General features: G+C 40.3%; 1 protein-coding gene across 1 annotated transcript; it reads right to left on the bottom strand.

Moving 5' to 3' along the window:
* Positions 1-1,413: 1,413 nt before the first annotated feature.
* Positions 1,414-16,376, bottom strand: LOC144578080 (uncharacterized). Its single transcript, XM_078340003.1, has 5 exons — positions 16,175-16,376; positions 4,764-4,890; positions 4,432-4,499; positions 2,427-2,548; positions 1,414-1,754 (listed from the first exon to the last, which is right to left on the bottom strand). Exons 1-5 carry the CDS (start codon positions 16,277-16,279, stop codon positions 1,715-1,717), a joined length of 462 nt encoding a protein of 153 aa, XP_078196129.1. The 5' UTR covers positions 16,280-16,376; the 3' UTR covers positions 1,414-1,714.
* Positions 16,377-16,444: the final 68 nt, after the last annotated feature.

Raw genomic sequence — 16,444 nt, 5'->3', positions numbered from 1 at the left:
GAAAGGGATTTCACTTCCTCAGTCCCCAAGCCAGCCATCGGCCAGGTAGGCTAATCTGGAAAAAGGAGGAAGAAGGTGGCGATGTTTTGGTTGAAGAAAGGAAACTGCCAATCACTCACGTGTGGTTCCCAGTATACTAGGTACTGGCAGGAAACGTTATGTTTTCTTTAATTGTGTGAATGGTTATGCATAATGGTACATAAAATATAAATGTGCAGGCTTATGAATTGCTACAAATGAACATATCCCCAACCTAGATTAACACCCAGAACCTGGGTAGGTTCCAGAAGCTTTCCACCTATCCCTTACTGATCACACCACCCTCCCTGCCCTGAGCAGATACCGCACACAACCATGATGTTCCTTTTCTTGTTTACGTTAAAAGTTCTGCTTATGGTGCACTCCTAACAGGTCTCAGTTTATCTGCAATCATACACTGTGTGTTCTCTTGTGGTTGGCTTTTTTCACTAAAGATGATGGATTTAATAGTCATCACTGATTCTCATCTAGAATGACCCTGAACAGCTGGATGCTGATTCAGCAGAGAGACTCTGCCCTCCACAAGCCTGGCCTGGCCTGTACTTCCATTTCATTCGGGAGATTGCTGTGCCTTAGACGCTGCAGAACCGCAGGAAAAGCGTTTTGTAAATGAGGCCTGAGGGGGTGGGCAGTGGAGGGCTGGTTCTGCTCCTGAGATAGAACTTGGCAAGACACAGTGGAAAAGAAGGGAGTCCCAAAAATCAGAAAAGGGGAGGAGAGATGGGAGGATTTTTTTTAATAGAAAAAGGTTGGGGGATGAGAGGCCAGAATGAGGTGTGTGTGAGGAACAGGATTAGGGGATGCTCCCTGCCAGGAGAGGTAGCCACTCTGGGGCCAGGAAAGAGAACCAACTTGTTATTCAGCTCACTCTCCTCTTCTTCCTCCTCCTCATCCTCCTCTCTCCTCCTATTTCTCCTTTATCATGTCTGCTAGTTCCAATCTCTGCTATTCTCCATCTCAGCAGGGAACACAGGGTGTGCTGTGGACTGAACATTTCTGGCTCCCTGAAATTCCTACATTGAAATCTTAACCCCCAAGGTGCTAGTATTAGGAGGTGGGACCTTTTGGGAGTTTACAGGGCATAAGAATAGAGCCTTTGTAAATGGAATGAGTGCCCTCATGAACAGGCCAGAGAGTTGCCTTGCCCTTCTACAATGGAGGGACACAGAGAGAGGGGCATCTGTGATTGTGGACAGGAACACTCCCTGGACACCAAATCTGTGTGTGCTTGTATTGTGTACTTCCCAGCCATTGCCTTTAGAACTGAGGAAAAAATGAATTTCTATTGTTTATAAGCTACTCAGTTCATGGTGCTTGGCTATATCAGCCTGAATCAGGTAAGACCAGGGGCTTCACAGAAGGTGGGTACCTATGGACCACATCAAAACATTTTCATTTATTCTAAAACCAGAAGAAAAACAATGTTTTTTCAGGTTGAAGAAAATATTTCACCATATAATAATAATACATTATCTTTATATCAACACAATGGTAAGCATATCTTAATATTTGATAGATGCACTGGTCATTAGAGAGATGCAAATCAAAACCACATTGAGACACCATCTCACGCCAGTTAGAATGGCCATCATTAAAAAATCTGGAGACAACGATGCTGGAGAGGATGTGGAGAAATAGGAACACTTTTACACTGTTGGTGGGAGTGTAAATTAGTTCAACCATTGTGGAAGACAGTGTGGCGATTCCTCGAGGACCTAGAAATAGAAATTCCATTTGACCCAGCAATCCCATTACTGGGTATATATCCAAAGGATTATAAATTGTTCTATTATAGACACATGCACATGTATGTTCACTGCAGCACTGTTTACAATAGCAAAGACTTGGAAGCAACTCAAATGCTCATCAAAGATAGACTAAAGAAATTGTGGAACATATACGTGATGGAACACTATACAGCCAAAAAAAGGATGCATTCATGTCCTTTGCAGGTACATGGATGAATCTGGAATTATCATTGTCTGCAAACTGACACATGAACAGAAAAGTAAACAATGCATGTTCTCACTCATAAGTAGGTGTTGAACAATGAGAACACATGGGCACAGGGAGGGGAACATCACACACTAGGATCTGTTGGGGGGTTGGGGGCTAGAAAAAGGATAACAGGGGCTGGGGAGATTGGGGAGAAATAGCATTAGGAGAAATACCTAATGTGGGTGATGGGGGGAATGGAGGCAGCAAACCACCATGGCATGTGTGTACCTATGTAACAATCCTGCATGATCTGCACATGTACCCCAGAACTTAAAGTACATATGTATATATATGACAGATGAAGGGGCCCATGAAAGCAAAGGTACCAAGGATTTAGGAAACACATACTGTGAACTAGATACTTTAGATGTCTCATTTGTGAATTTTACCTGCAAGCCAATGTTGGAACAGCAACCCAAACACAAGAGAATGGGTCAGCCTTCATCACGTGAGTCCTCTGCTCTTGGTGGCCCTGGCAGGAAGCTTCCCTCCTCCGGGGAAGAGGTCCGACCTGGAGGGCCCAGAGTAGAGTTTCTTCAGCTATTGCAGTTCAGCCTATTTCCCTCTTCTAATTTTAATGCTGGAGGATCTCAGGGCTCGGGGGAAGGATGTTTTCCTGAGGACCAAAGTTACTGCCTTTTGTGTTAGGAGAAATAAGGAAGAATTGCATTACATGTCTTATCAAAACCCAATTTTCTTCCAGTCCACATGGATAAGCTGAATGGTTTAAGGAGGTCACCTCACCAAAGAGGTCTCAGTGGGACATGGCAGTACTAGGGCAGCTTCTAAGTGAAAAGACCCAGCCCCACACCAGACAACTACTTCCTGAGTCCCATGGGCCCTTGAGACTGTCAGAGTTGAGGAGAAGGAGGATACAACCATGAGGGAAAGGTGCAGGATCCCAAGTACGTGTGAGAAGCAAAAGAAACAATCAATGTCTTGAGAGCAAAGGTGTTTTAAGCTATGCCGTGAATGAGGAAGCTGATGACCTCCCTATTGAAACAGAGTCCCTTGAGATGCCTTTCACCTGTCAGGAAGCCTCACAAGACCCCACATCACCATAGAGCTGTTGACCACAAACACAAGTTTCAGTAGGCCAGAGCTCCAAGCCATGTGGCTTTCCCCTGAAAATCACATTGTGATGATTTATGAGGAGTGCTAATGAAATTAAGCTTATCACATACCATATATTGAGCAATTATGTCCCAAGCTTATAAAATTCATCACAGTCAGCTGGGCACGGTGGCTCACGCCTATAATCCCAGAACTTTGGGGGGCTGAGGTCGGTGGATCAGGAGGTCAAAAGATAGAGGAGACCATCCTGTTCAACAAGGTGAAACCCCATCTCTACTAAAAATACAAAAATTAGCTGGGCATGGTGGTGCGTGCCTGTAGTCCCAGCTACTGGGGAGGCTGAGGCAGGAGAATGGCTTGAACCAAGGAGGCGGAGGTTGCAGTGAGCCAAGATCGTGCCATTGCACTCCAGCCTGGGTAACAACAGTGAAACTCCGTCTAAAAAATTATAATAAATAAATAAATAAATAAAATAAAATTCATCACAGTCCTAGCCTGTAATTGCTCAGTGGGTAAAAGCAAATTTTCAGAGTGATGAATTATTTTTGAGTTACTGGTAAACAAACAAATGAGACACTGAATCCATTTCTCAATGGGATAAATAGAGGCAGTATAAGTAACTCTGTATAAAACTTTTAATAACAAATATAAAAATCACTCACTTTCCAGAAAAATATAAAAGATAATTCATTAAGAATAAAGAGGGCTGCTCAACTCCACTGCTCTGAAGAGAAACAAGAGTCTCTTTATGCGCTTCAATAAGCTGACTTATCTTGACCTCTAAGTCCATGTAATAAAACAGAGACCTTCAATTTATAACTTATGCTGGAGTTCCAAATAAAGACCACAAGACAGCAGTGAAAACTGGTATGTGCTTCCATAGTTACAAATGGGCACATGCAAAATAATATATGGTTTGGGAAGGTGCTTCAGCAATATTGAGTTTAATCAAGAACTGAAGGCCACGGAGTATTTAACCCATAAGCTAACCATGACCCTACACAGGGATTACTCTGGTTTGACTTTGGCCAACACTCATCATTTTTATAAATTTTATGTTAGGTTCAGGAATATACATAGAGGTGTGTTATATAAACTCAGGTTGTATGCATTATTTCTTCATGCAGGTACTACACCTAGTACCCAATAGTTATTTTTTCTGCTCCTCTCCCTCCTCCCACCCTCCCCCTCAGGTAAGCCCCAGTGTCTGTTGTTCCCCTCTTTGTGTCAGTGTGTTCTTATTATTTAGCTGCCACCTATAAGTGAGAACCTGCAGTATTCAGTTTTCTGTTCCTGAGCTGGTTTGCTAAGAATACTGGCCTCCAACTCCATCCATGTTCCTGCAAAGGACATGATCTCTGTTTTATGTTGTATAAGAGAATATTCACCTGAAATGGAGACAACACAGAAGAATGAGCTGCAAATAAACCTTAAGAGAATCATAAATCATACCTGGTATCAAATTTTATTAATTTATATTATTGTACTCCAGAATAAAATTAGTTGTGAGGCACACATAAAGCGACAACAAGGCTGAGACCACCACCATCACCACCATCAGTCCCCAAAGAGCCTTCCTTCTATACTAGGAAATGATCTAGCCCAGATGTGACATACGAGCTCTGTAAGTGACACGCGAGATTGTAACTTACATAATATGGTGCCATTTTCAGTCATCTCCATTTGATAACTCTGACAGTAGCATAGACTATGTAAGGGTTTCCAAGGAACAAGGACATGTAAATCTGCAGATTCCAGGTTAGACCACCATGAAGAGTCCTACAAAGATCAGACACATCTTGGTAAATGCATTCCACATGTAAGAAGGTTTTCCAGAGTAAGGACTACTAATGTGTTTACCCGGCAGTCTGTCTCTCTCTGTTTACAATGAAAGTTGATGGGGCTACCTTTTTTCCTTGTCCATGCTATCCATCAGTAAAAAGAGATCATAGTAACTGAAAGAAACAGTGCTTTGTATCTTTTCTCCAAATTGTTTTGTGGAGATTTTAGCCAAATCAGGAGGAGTTCAATTTTCCTTGTCTAAGAAAAGGAACAATGATTCCATAGAATTGGCCATCAGTCAGTGCCAGAGCTCAGAGAGCTAGTTCAGAGTACTGTTCTTAGAAACAGCATGACAGCAATCCTATCTGGAAGCATTACACACTTAAGAACACCCCTGTGGTGTGCTGTCATCTCTCTCTAATGCTTTTCATTATCTCCTGGATACACATCCTTAACCCAGTGGTGAAACCAGTTTAAAGGTACAGTTTAACCTGGGATGGGGACAGGAAGAAGGCTAACCAAGCCAGTAACTGAGTTGTATACAAAGTTTTCTTCCATTAGGCTACATGGTATGGTGTTATATTCCACCCGAGAATACTATTAGGAATATGCAAGCCAAATTTAAATGTATAGATATGATATTTTGTGACAGGCATCAAAGTTCTTGGTATAGCATGTGCTCTCGAAAGTTATATTCCTGGACTCTGTTAAATGTGACCATCCCCGCACCTGCACACTTGCCCATATCCTGTCCAAAGCCCTCTCAGACACCTAGAGGACTCCAGGAACCCTACCTTTGAGGAGCTCTATGCTTTATAGGCCCCAAAATATGTGAAGGTACCTGGAAAGTCAATTCTTCTCTGCCACGGTTAGGCATTGGTGCTAGATTTGGGCCTGGAACCCTGAGATCAGGGAACATTTTTTTAAAATGTGAGGCCAGAAAGATATTTTGTTATTTACTAAGCTATACAACTGCATTCTTTCTTCACTGCTCATTCCACTTCACAAATCTTAGAAGGCATTCCAGTGGGGTCTGCACTTCATCCACCCTCATTCAAGGTGAGGACACAATAATTTAAACCACAGATTCAACCTTTCAACTTTTGTCCATCACCTGTTTTGATTTCCATGTGTTTCAGTTGAATATCAGGGGTTTCATTTTCAGAAAGGCGACTGCAGTGAGAGTGATAAGTAATGTGGTGTGACTATGCAACATCACATTCCCTGAATTGTCTCTTTACTCAGACTGTCAAATTCCTGGTGCTAGTGTTCTTCTGGCCACACATTGGAAACCCAACAGCTCTTAGAAGTGTGGCATCTGTGAGTTGAGATAGGCAGTATCAGCTAACCCTTAGGATTCTCTCAGAGCTCACTGGTTCTTAAATGAACAGGACCTTTGGTTGTCAGATTTCTCTATCTTTTCTTTAGGAGATTATAAGTCTAGATGCCTATTTTCATGTTGACAAAATATTTACAAACTATGAAATGCCTTCTATCTGCTCGTAACTCCCAAGACACATGTTTACTGAGTCCTTGATATGTGGAAGTTCCCCTTTGCATCCATCTCAGGAGTCTTCCTATGAGACTAAGTTAGATCACCTGAGATCCCTGTTAGCCCCTCTGTACAATCCTTCCCTGCTTTTGGTGCATTTTGCTCCTAAGGGTTCTTCTGAAAGACTACCCTCTGGCTACTGTAACCATGTTGCACCCAGGTCCTCAAAATGGGACTTATATGGAAATGTATAATCCATATTTCCCATTTATCTGTCTTCCCTCAAGGCATTAGGCAGTCACTGACATATGCAGGAGGAAATCTCAGTTTCATGGACTGGGGAAGGAAAACTCTTATCTCCAAGCTCCCCTGCTGCTATCCAGACAAAGCCACCTCATGGAACTTTGCCTGACATAACACATGCACAGCAATTAACTCAAAATGGGCATAGACCTAGTTGTAAGAGCTAAAATATAAAACTTCAAGAGGAATTCACGGGAGAAAATCCTTGTGAATTTGGGTCAAGCAAAGAGTTCTAATATAATGTACCAAAAGCACAAGCCAAATAGAAACCAGTAATAAAACGGACTTTACTAAAATTTAAAAACTTTCTGCTTCAAAAGAGATCATTAAGAAGAAAATAGTCATTGGTTAGAAGAAAATATTTGCTAAACATTATATCCTACAAAAAACTTGAATTCACAATATATAAAGAACACTCTTTTTAATTCAATCAGAAGCAACCTAGACCAGGCAGGGTGGCTCAAGCCTGTAATTCCGGCACTTTGGGAGGCCGAGGCTGCTGGATGATCTGAGGTCGGGAATTCGAGACCAGCCTGACCAACATGGAGAAAACTCCGTCTCTACTAAAAACACAAAATTAGCCAGGTGTGGTAGCACATGCTTGTAATCCCAGCTACTCGGGAGGGTGAGGCAGGAGAATCACTTGAACCCGGGACGGGGAGGTTGCAGTGAGCCGACTTTGCCTGCCTCACTGCACCGGGCAACTCTGTCTCAAAAAAAAAAAAAAAGCAGCAACCTAATTTTAAAAATCAGCAAAGAACATGGATGCTCAAAGAAAAAATATAGATGGCTAGAAAGCATATAACAGGGTACTCAACGTCTTTAGGTAAGTGTAAGTTAAAAGCACACTAATATACCATTAGTCATGAATATGACTAATCTTAAAAAGACAGAGCATACCAAGTCTTGCTGATTATGTGGGAAAGCTGGAATCCTCAAATATTTCTGTTGGGAATGTAAAATAATAGTCACTTTGGAAACTAGTTTGACAGTTTCTTAAGAAGTTAAACACCGTTACCATATGATTCAACCAGTCCACCCCTAGAAATCTATGCAAAATAAATGAAAACATATGTCTATTCAAGAATTATTCTGGCATGTTCACAGCAGTATTATTCACAATAGTCAAAAACTGGAAATAATTCAGTGTCCATCAGCTGCTAAATGAATAAACAAAATGTGTGTACCTGCACAACGGAATTCTATTCAGCAATGAAACCTTATATACGCTATAACATGGATGAACCCCAGTAACATTAGGTTAAGTGCAAAACACTACATATTGTCTTATTCTATTTCTGTGAAATGTCCAGAAAGGACACATTTAGAGAGGCACAGGGCAGATTAATGATTGCTTGGGACTGTCATGGAGGTAGCAGGTGAGGGAGCAGGGACTGACTGCAAAGGAGCTGGAGGGAAATTGAAGAGGTGAAGAAAATGTTCTAAAACTGGTGTTGGTGACAGCTGCACAACTCTATGAATCTACTACAATTGTACAAATTTGTCAAAATGCATTAAACCATAAACTTAGGAGATGCATTTTTTTTTTGAAACAGTGTTGTTTCTGGAAAAAAAAAATTAGCCAGGCAAGGTGGCGGGCACCTATAATCCCATCTACTTGGTAGGCTGAGGCAGGAGAATCACTTGAATCCAGGAGGCCAAGGTTTCAGTGAGCCGAGATGGTGCCATTGCACTCCAGCCTTAGCAACAGGAGTGAAACTCTGTCTCAAAAAAAAAAAATTATTTTCATATGATGAAGGAATTACAAAGAAGTTAGCTTTTGCTGCTGAACAAAACACCTCTAACCTCTATGGCTTATGACAGCGATTTATTTAACTCATGATTCTATTTAGGCTGAGCTCAGCTGGGTGGTTCTTTTGGACCCAATTGTGACTGTGATCAGCTGCAAGTCAGCTAGGTAGCTTTGCTCATGGGATCTAGCTGTTAGCTGAGGAAATGAGTCCAGATGTGTTTCTTTATCCAGCAGACTCTCCTTGGCTTATTCCTGTAGTAAATCAGCAAACTTCAAGAACTAGAGCAGATGTTTGCAAGTATTTTTGAAACCTAAGCTTGGAAATGGAACATTATCACTTCTGCTGCATTCTTTAGGTCAAATTAAGTAAGAAGGCCAAGAGGGTGAAGCAATAGATTCCATCTCTTGAGGGGAGGAGCTTCAAAGTCACATTGCAAGGGAATGGACTCAGGTAGAGGAAGAACTTGTGACACGTTTGCAATTTATCGAAGGTGATCAGAGTAACAGGGAAAGCCACTTGGATCTGCCCTCAAGAGAGATGTATCATTTGTAAAGTTTCAAATCAGCAATATTTCTACTCTTAGCTGAAATTTTGATACTAGTATGACTCTTACTGATGATTTCATTACACTGTTCTAGGTAGCAAAAGTTCAGAGGTTGTGATGCTGTGATTGAAAACAATAATATTAGGGTTTTCTGAGCTTCTTCCTGATGGGCAAGGAGATCTGTGGTCTCGTTTTTGGCCTTTCCTCACAACATGGCCCCAAAATGCCATGTTTTCTATTTTTGCTTCAAAAGAAGAAACCAAGACCACCTTCTGCCTCAAGGCTGGAAGACACATTGGTCTCTCTGAGTTTGCTGAAGAAGGGAGAAAAAGAATAGCAAGGAGCAATTGAACATATGAATGAAGTACAAAATGAACTAGATTAGAAACAAGCCAATGAGGAGACTTTGAAAGCAGAACAGAAATATAACAAACTCAGCCAATTATTTTTTTCAGAAGCGGTCTGAATCGATTGCCAAAATCTCCAACTTTGGGGTAACGGTATTCATCAACCATTCACAAGTGTCTGCACTGCTTGGGGAGGAGGATAAAGAGGCACTGCCTTATTTAACCAGTGTTGAAGTGACACAATTTGAAGATATTAAACCAGGTTATGGAATATTTTTATTTTGACACAAATCCTTACTTCAAAAAAATTCATCTGAATGATAGTGGTGCGCCATCTCTAAATTCACTAAAATCAAATGAAAATCTGGAAAGGATTTGATGAAACATGCAAGTCAAATGCAGAATAATGCCACAGGAAGAGGCAGCATGGGGAACCATAGAGCTTCTTCACCTGGCTTACTGACCATTCTGATGCAGGTGTAGATGAGCGAGGAAAGATCATCAAAGACAATATTTGGCCAAATCAATTACAGTATTACTTGGTTCCCAAAATGGATGATGAGGAAGGAGAAGGAGAAAAACATGATAACAAAGACAGGGATGAGGATGAAGGTGAAGATAAATATGATGATGAAGGGGAGAAGGAGAGGAAGATAAAGGAGAAGATGACTAACAGAACACCAATGGATTCCAACCTTCTTTTTAAAACATTTTCTCCAATCCCTGGGAGCAACTTACAGTCTGTTTATTTGCTCTTTGTGCTCAGTTACCCTGTTTTTAAGGTCTTTTCTCTACACCATAGTTCCTAACTTACTTTGGTGAGAAATATCCTGGCTTAGGTAGGCATTTTGACAACATGACTTCTTTCATATGGATGGAATCATGTATTGGTCCTTTGTGGCTTCTTTCACCTAGCACAATATTTTCAAGGTATATCCATATTGTAGCATGTATCAGTAGTTTAATTTTTTATGCTGAGTAATATTCCATTGTTCAGATATGCCACATTTTATTTATTCATTCATCTGTTGCTGGAGATTGAGTTTTCACCTTTTAGCTATTATGAATAATGATGCCGTAAACCTTCATGTACAAGTTTTGGTGTGGACATGTTTCCATTTCTCTTATAACTTAGGATAGATTCATAGGGTCACATGATAGCTGTTTTCCACAGCAGCTGCACCATTTTACATTCCCATCAGCAGTAGATGAGAATTCCAGTTCTACATCCTTGCTTCCTAGTGGATATAAAGTGGTCACATTGATGTTTTGATTTTCATTTCCTTAATGATGTCCAGCATATTCTCATATACTTATAGGCCACTTATATATCTAACTTGGAGAAATGTCTCCTCAGATTAGTAGAGGATTGAATAGACCCTCCCCACTCCCCCAAATTCATAACCATTTGGTACCTATGAATGTTGCCTTTTTGGAAATACAGTCTTTGCAGATGTAATCAATTTAAGGTGAACCCACAGTGGAGTAGGGTGGGCTTTAAATATAATGACTTGGAACTTATTTATAGGTCAAGGAATGCCAAGGGCTGCTGGCAACACCCAGAAGCCATGAGAGAATCATGGAATAGATTCTCCTGTGGAGCCTTCAGAGGGCACATGACTCTCCCAATAACTACTTCAAACTTCCAGCCTCAAGAACTATAAGAAAATTAATTTCTGTGATTTTAAGCTTCCCAGTTTGTAGTAATTTGTTACAGCAACTCTAGGAAATTAATAAAGACCCTTGGCCCATTTTTACATGGGGCTGTCTTATTTTATTTTTAAAGATGAGGGGTCTCACTATATTGCTCAGGCTGGCCTTGAACTCCTAGGCACAGGTGATCCTCCTGCCTCAGCCTCCTGAGTAGCTGGTACTATAGACATGTGCCACTGTTCCCGGCTTAGTGCTGTCTTCTTATTGAGCTGTAAATCTTTTACATATTCTGGATACAAGTCCCTTATCAGATATATGATTTGCAAATATTTTCCCCCATTCTGTGGATTTTTTTCACAGATCTTTTGAAGCATATTTTAAATTTTGATGAAGTACAGATTATAAATTTTGCTTTTCTTGCTAATGCTTTTGGTGCCATATTTAAGAATCCTTTTCTAAATCCAAGGTCATGAAGATTTAACCCTGTTTTCTTGAAAGAATTTTATAGTTTTAACTTGTATATTTAGATCTTTGATTCATTTTGGGTTAATTTTTTATATATGTTATGAGGTAAGAGTCCAAGATTATTTTATTTTGCATGTGGCCATCTAGTTGTCCCAGTATCATTTATTGAAAAGACTATCCTTTCCTCCCATTGAATGGTATTGGCATTCTTGTTGAAAATCAGTTGACCATAGACATATGGTTTTATTTTTGGACTCTTGAATCTAATCATCTGTATGTCTGCCCTTGTGCCAATACCATACTATGTTATCTTGAACTCCTGGCCTCAAGTGATCCACCTGCCTCAGCCTCCCAAAGTGCTAGGATTACAGGGATGAGCCACTCCACCCAGCCTTTTAAATACTATACTGTCTTGATGACTGTTTCTTTGTACCAAGTTTTGAAATCAGGAAGTATGGATATTCTTAGTTTGTTCAAGATTGTTTTGGCTATTCTGGATCCTTTGCTTAAGAGTTTTAGAATCAGGTTGTCAATTTCTACCAAGAAGTTAGCTAGGATTCTGATGGGAATTGCACTGAATCTGTAGATCAATTTGGGGAGTATAGCCATCTAAACAATATTAAGTCTCCTGACCCACGAATATAGGATATTTTCCCATTTATTTAGATGTCCTTTAATTTCTGTGTTATTCCATTTGCATTGCTATAAAGAAGTACCTGAGGCTGGGTAATTTTTTTTTTTTTTTTGAGATGGAGTTTTGCTCTTGTTTTCCAGGCTGTAGTGCAATGGCGCGATCTCGGCTCACTGCAACCTCCGCCTCCTGGGTTCAGGCAATTGTCCTGCCTCAGCCTCCTGAGTAGCTGGGATTACAGGCACACGCCACCATGCCCAGCTAATTTTTTGTATTTTTAGTAGAGATGAGGTTTCACCATGTTGACCAGGATGGTCTCGATCTCTTGACCTCGTGATCCACCTGCCTCGGCCCTCCAAAGTGCTGGGATTACAGGCGTGAGCCACTGTGCCCGGCCTAAGGCTGGGTAATTTATAAAGAAAAGAGGTTTATTTGACTCAGTTCCGCAGGCTATACAGCATGGCAGCAATATCTGTCCAGCTTCTGATAAGGGCCTCAGGAAGCTTATAATCGAGATAGAAGGTGAAGGGGGAGCAGGCATATCACATGGCGAGAGGGAGCAAGGGGGATGCCAGGTTCTTTTCATTTTTTTAAACAATCAGCACTCCAGTGAAATAATACAGTGAGAACTCATTACTGCAAGGATAGCCCCAAGCCATTCATGAAGAATCTGCACCCATGCTCCAAACACTTCCCACTAGGCCAATCTCCAACAATGAAGTTCACATTTCAGCATGAGATTTGGAGGGGACAAATGTCCAAGCCATATCAATTTTTTACAATAATTTTTTTGTAGTTTTCTGAGTATATACTTTATACTTCTTCTGTTAAATTTAACCATGAGAATTTTAAATGACATTGTCTTCTTAATTTCATTTTTGGATTGTTCACTGCAGGTGTAGAGAAACACATTTATTTTTGCATATTGACCCTGTATCCTGCAATCTTGCTGAAACTGTTTACTAGTTCTTACGGTTTTTTAGTAGATCTCTTAAAAATTTCTATATACAAGATTATGTTGGCCAGGTTTGGTGGCTCATGCCCGTAATCCTAGCCCTTTGGGAGGACGAGGTGGGTGGATCACCTGAGATCAGGAGTTGGAGACCAGCCTGGCCAACATGGTGGAACCCCGTCTCTACCAAAAAATAAGCCAGGGGAACAGAGTGAGACTCTGTCTAAAACAAAAAAACAAAAACAAAAACAAAAAACATGTCATCTGTGACTAGAGATAGTTTTACTTTTTCATTTCGAGTCTTATTTATCTTGCCTCATTGCCTTGGCTGGAACCTCCAGCACAATGTGAGTAAAAAGCAGCTACAGAAGACATCTTTGTCTTGTTCCTGATCTTTCACCATTAAGTATGAGGTTAGCTGTAGAGTTTTTGTAGATGTTCTTTATCAGGTTGAGGAAGTTCTCTTCTATTCCTAGTTTGTTGACTGTTTTTACAATGAAAAGAATATTGAATTTTTCCATCAGTTCTTAAAAAGTGACCTTCGTCCTTTATGGATGAGGTATGTAAAAAAATCTATTCTGCATGGATGATATAGTACAAAGCATTCTCACTCAGGTGGATGCTTTAGAAAAAGCCACACCTCTTTGGGTGGACATGGTCTAGGATATGTTTGACTTGATGAGCCAAGGGCTCCTATTCCATCTATGTGCCCTTATTTAGGACCTAATCTGTATGTGGTGGCCTTAATCTACAACCTCTTTTTTTCAGTGACCATTTGGTACCTGTAAATGCTGCCTTTTTGGAAATAGTCTTTGCAGATGCATATGGTTTCCTAGTACCCAGGGTGCCTCTGATTTAATTTTTTTCCCAGTGATTTCATACCAGTGGGCTCTTGCAAGGTGTGGATGAGGAACAGATGTACACATCTTAACACCGATTTTAAGTAATCTCCCTGTGTACTGCCTTACCCTTGCCTTCTGTGGCCCCTGGTATCTCCAATTCCTGAGTGTCTCTGATATTTATCTTTCTCTGTAGGTACCTAAGTTTGAGTCTCCACTCCTCTGCTACGTCATTTGCCTTTCTTTTACCTACTTTCCGTTGATATCTACTGTGACTTGGAGTTATAGAAATCTGCCAGTTCAAGGAAGACAGAGTTTGTGTGTTGCTTTGTTGTTCTTCTTGCTTTGTAAAGAAATAGTTTCCAGAGAAGAGAAAAAATACTTTTTGCTCTCTTCAAGTCAGAATTCAATTCTAGAACTGGAGGAAACCTAATGGTCAAAATGATAAAATAAATGATTCATCATTAGGTTAAGTAATGAAGAGCTGAATCCAGGATTCAGAGTCCCTGATACCCTGGCTGCAAGTAAACTATAATTGGTTCTCACTCCATAGAATCATATAGTTTGAGAGGGGCAAAGTACCGCTGAGGTTTTCGGCCTATTTCCCCAATTTTCCGTAAGTCTCCTCAACAATGTAAGTGGATTTCAGCATTGGTTAAAATATCAATGTGAAGAGGAGCATTCACTCTATTTCATGACTGTATATTCTTATTTCAGAGAGCTCTGATTATTGGACAAGATTTTTTCCCTGAAATATTTTTTCTTCACTTCCACACACTGTATGTAGTTCTGCCCACAGAAGTTATAAAGAACTCCTAGATGTACAAATAATATAGTTTGGTAGATGGAATACTGGCTACTCTAGAGATATGATACTATATTCACTGCCTCTAACTCTTTGTACAATCCATAATTAAGACAGTTCATCAGCAAAATGAAAAATCTCAAATCTCACGTAACAGAGATTGAGACAATTAATAAACAGCAACTGTAGTTTATAAAAACAATTTCTAAGCTAGCTAGTTCTCAATCCATTAAATAAGATTGCCGGGTAGGAGAAGAAATGACTATCAGGTGTGTCATAGAACGATTACTGAAGAAAACTGAGAGGATGTCTAAGAAATAACCAAGTGAATATTACAGGGAGATAAAACAAGTTGCATGAGCACATACAAATTTAAAAGTAGGAGTTGCTCAGAGAATTCAAAAGTATGGCTAGTGTACAAGGTGAGTATAAAAAAGACATGGAAATTAGGAAAGGAAATAATGCTAAATATTAACATTTATTGAGTAACCTACATTCTGGCCACTATTGGATACTTTACATGTAAGAACTCTCATAACAACTTTATGAGGTAGATATTATTATTACATCATTTTAAAGATAAGGAAAATGAGGTATGGGAGTGTTAGGTTAGCTTGCCTAAGATTATGTAACTAATAAATGGAAGAGATGGGCTCTGAATCCAGGTAGTGTGGGTGCCTTAATTTATGAAGTTGTCTTTATATGAATGGCCTTTTTATTCTGAAGGTTCTAGGACTTTTTAGGAAGCAAATTCGAAACGCTGGTAGATCCGTTCCTACCTCTTCATCTTTGGCTCAGCTATCTCAAGGGAGTATTGGTGATAAGATACGCAATCAGTTTAGGGATCCACAGTAGGGGCCAGAGAACTGTTCCAAACTCTGATCCCCTATATATAAACTGAGGACTGGGAAGACAGACCTGTTTTATGGCTCGTGGCTGACCTCAGATATTTCAAGTTGGACAGAGACCCTTTACCATCCTATTCAAGAAGAAAAGGAATTGGAGCTGTGAAAGGGAGAATAAATGTTGGTGGCAATCAGTACTTGATGTTTTGTATTTCCTATAAACCTTTTCTGCAAATGTATATAGTAAAAAAAATAGACATATTTACAATAAAACTCCCACCAATTAAGCATGGCCAGGCACTATTCTAAGTGTTTTATACATATTAACTCATTTAATCCTCACAGCAGCCCTAGGAGATAGGCACATTATTTGTCTTTTGCAAAGGAGGGACACTGAAGCACGAAGATATCATACAACTTGTCCACAATTGTACAGCAAATGAGTGGGAGAACTAAGTGTAGCTGGAAAGAACTATAAATAGTAGACAAGCACAAAACAATTGGTTAAATATTAGTACTTCTGAAATACTGTGTAGCAGAAAGAAACCCGGATTTGGATTAGGAATTGAATTCAGCCTCCAACATTTACTGCTGTGTAAAGATTTGAGGCTGGTCACTACGAGCCTATAAAGTTTAGATTAAAATACTTACCTCATAGGGTTTTTGTAAAGATCTAACGATGTGATTATTGTAAAAGCGCACTGGTAATCTCTCAGATGTTACAGAAACGTTACAAGCATCTCTTCCATTGTACATGAAAATGAGGGATCTGCACAGATTGCGTTCAGAGAGAACACCCGGACTACCGATCCTTGCCTGCAAAGCCTCAGGGCTTCCCTTCCCGGAAACCGGCGCACGGCCCTCTGGGACTTGTAGTCTTGTACTGGGGCCGACCAGCCTTTCTTCATCAGTGGGGAAACC

The sequence above is a fragment of the Callithrix jacchus genome, chromosome 10 (genome assembly GCF_049354715.1).
Source record: "Callithrix jacchus isolate 240 chromosome 10, calJac240_pri, whole genome shotgun sequence".
Taxonomy (NCBI): domain Eukaryota; kingdom Metazoa; phylum Chordata; class Mammalia; order Primates; family Cebidae; genus Callithrix; species Callithrix jacchus.
Note: the sequence above shows the minus strand (reverse complement) of the source record. Positions and strands in the feature narration are given on the sequence as shown.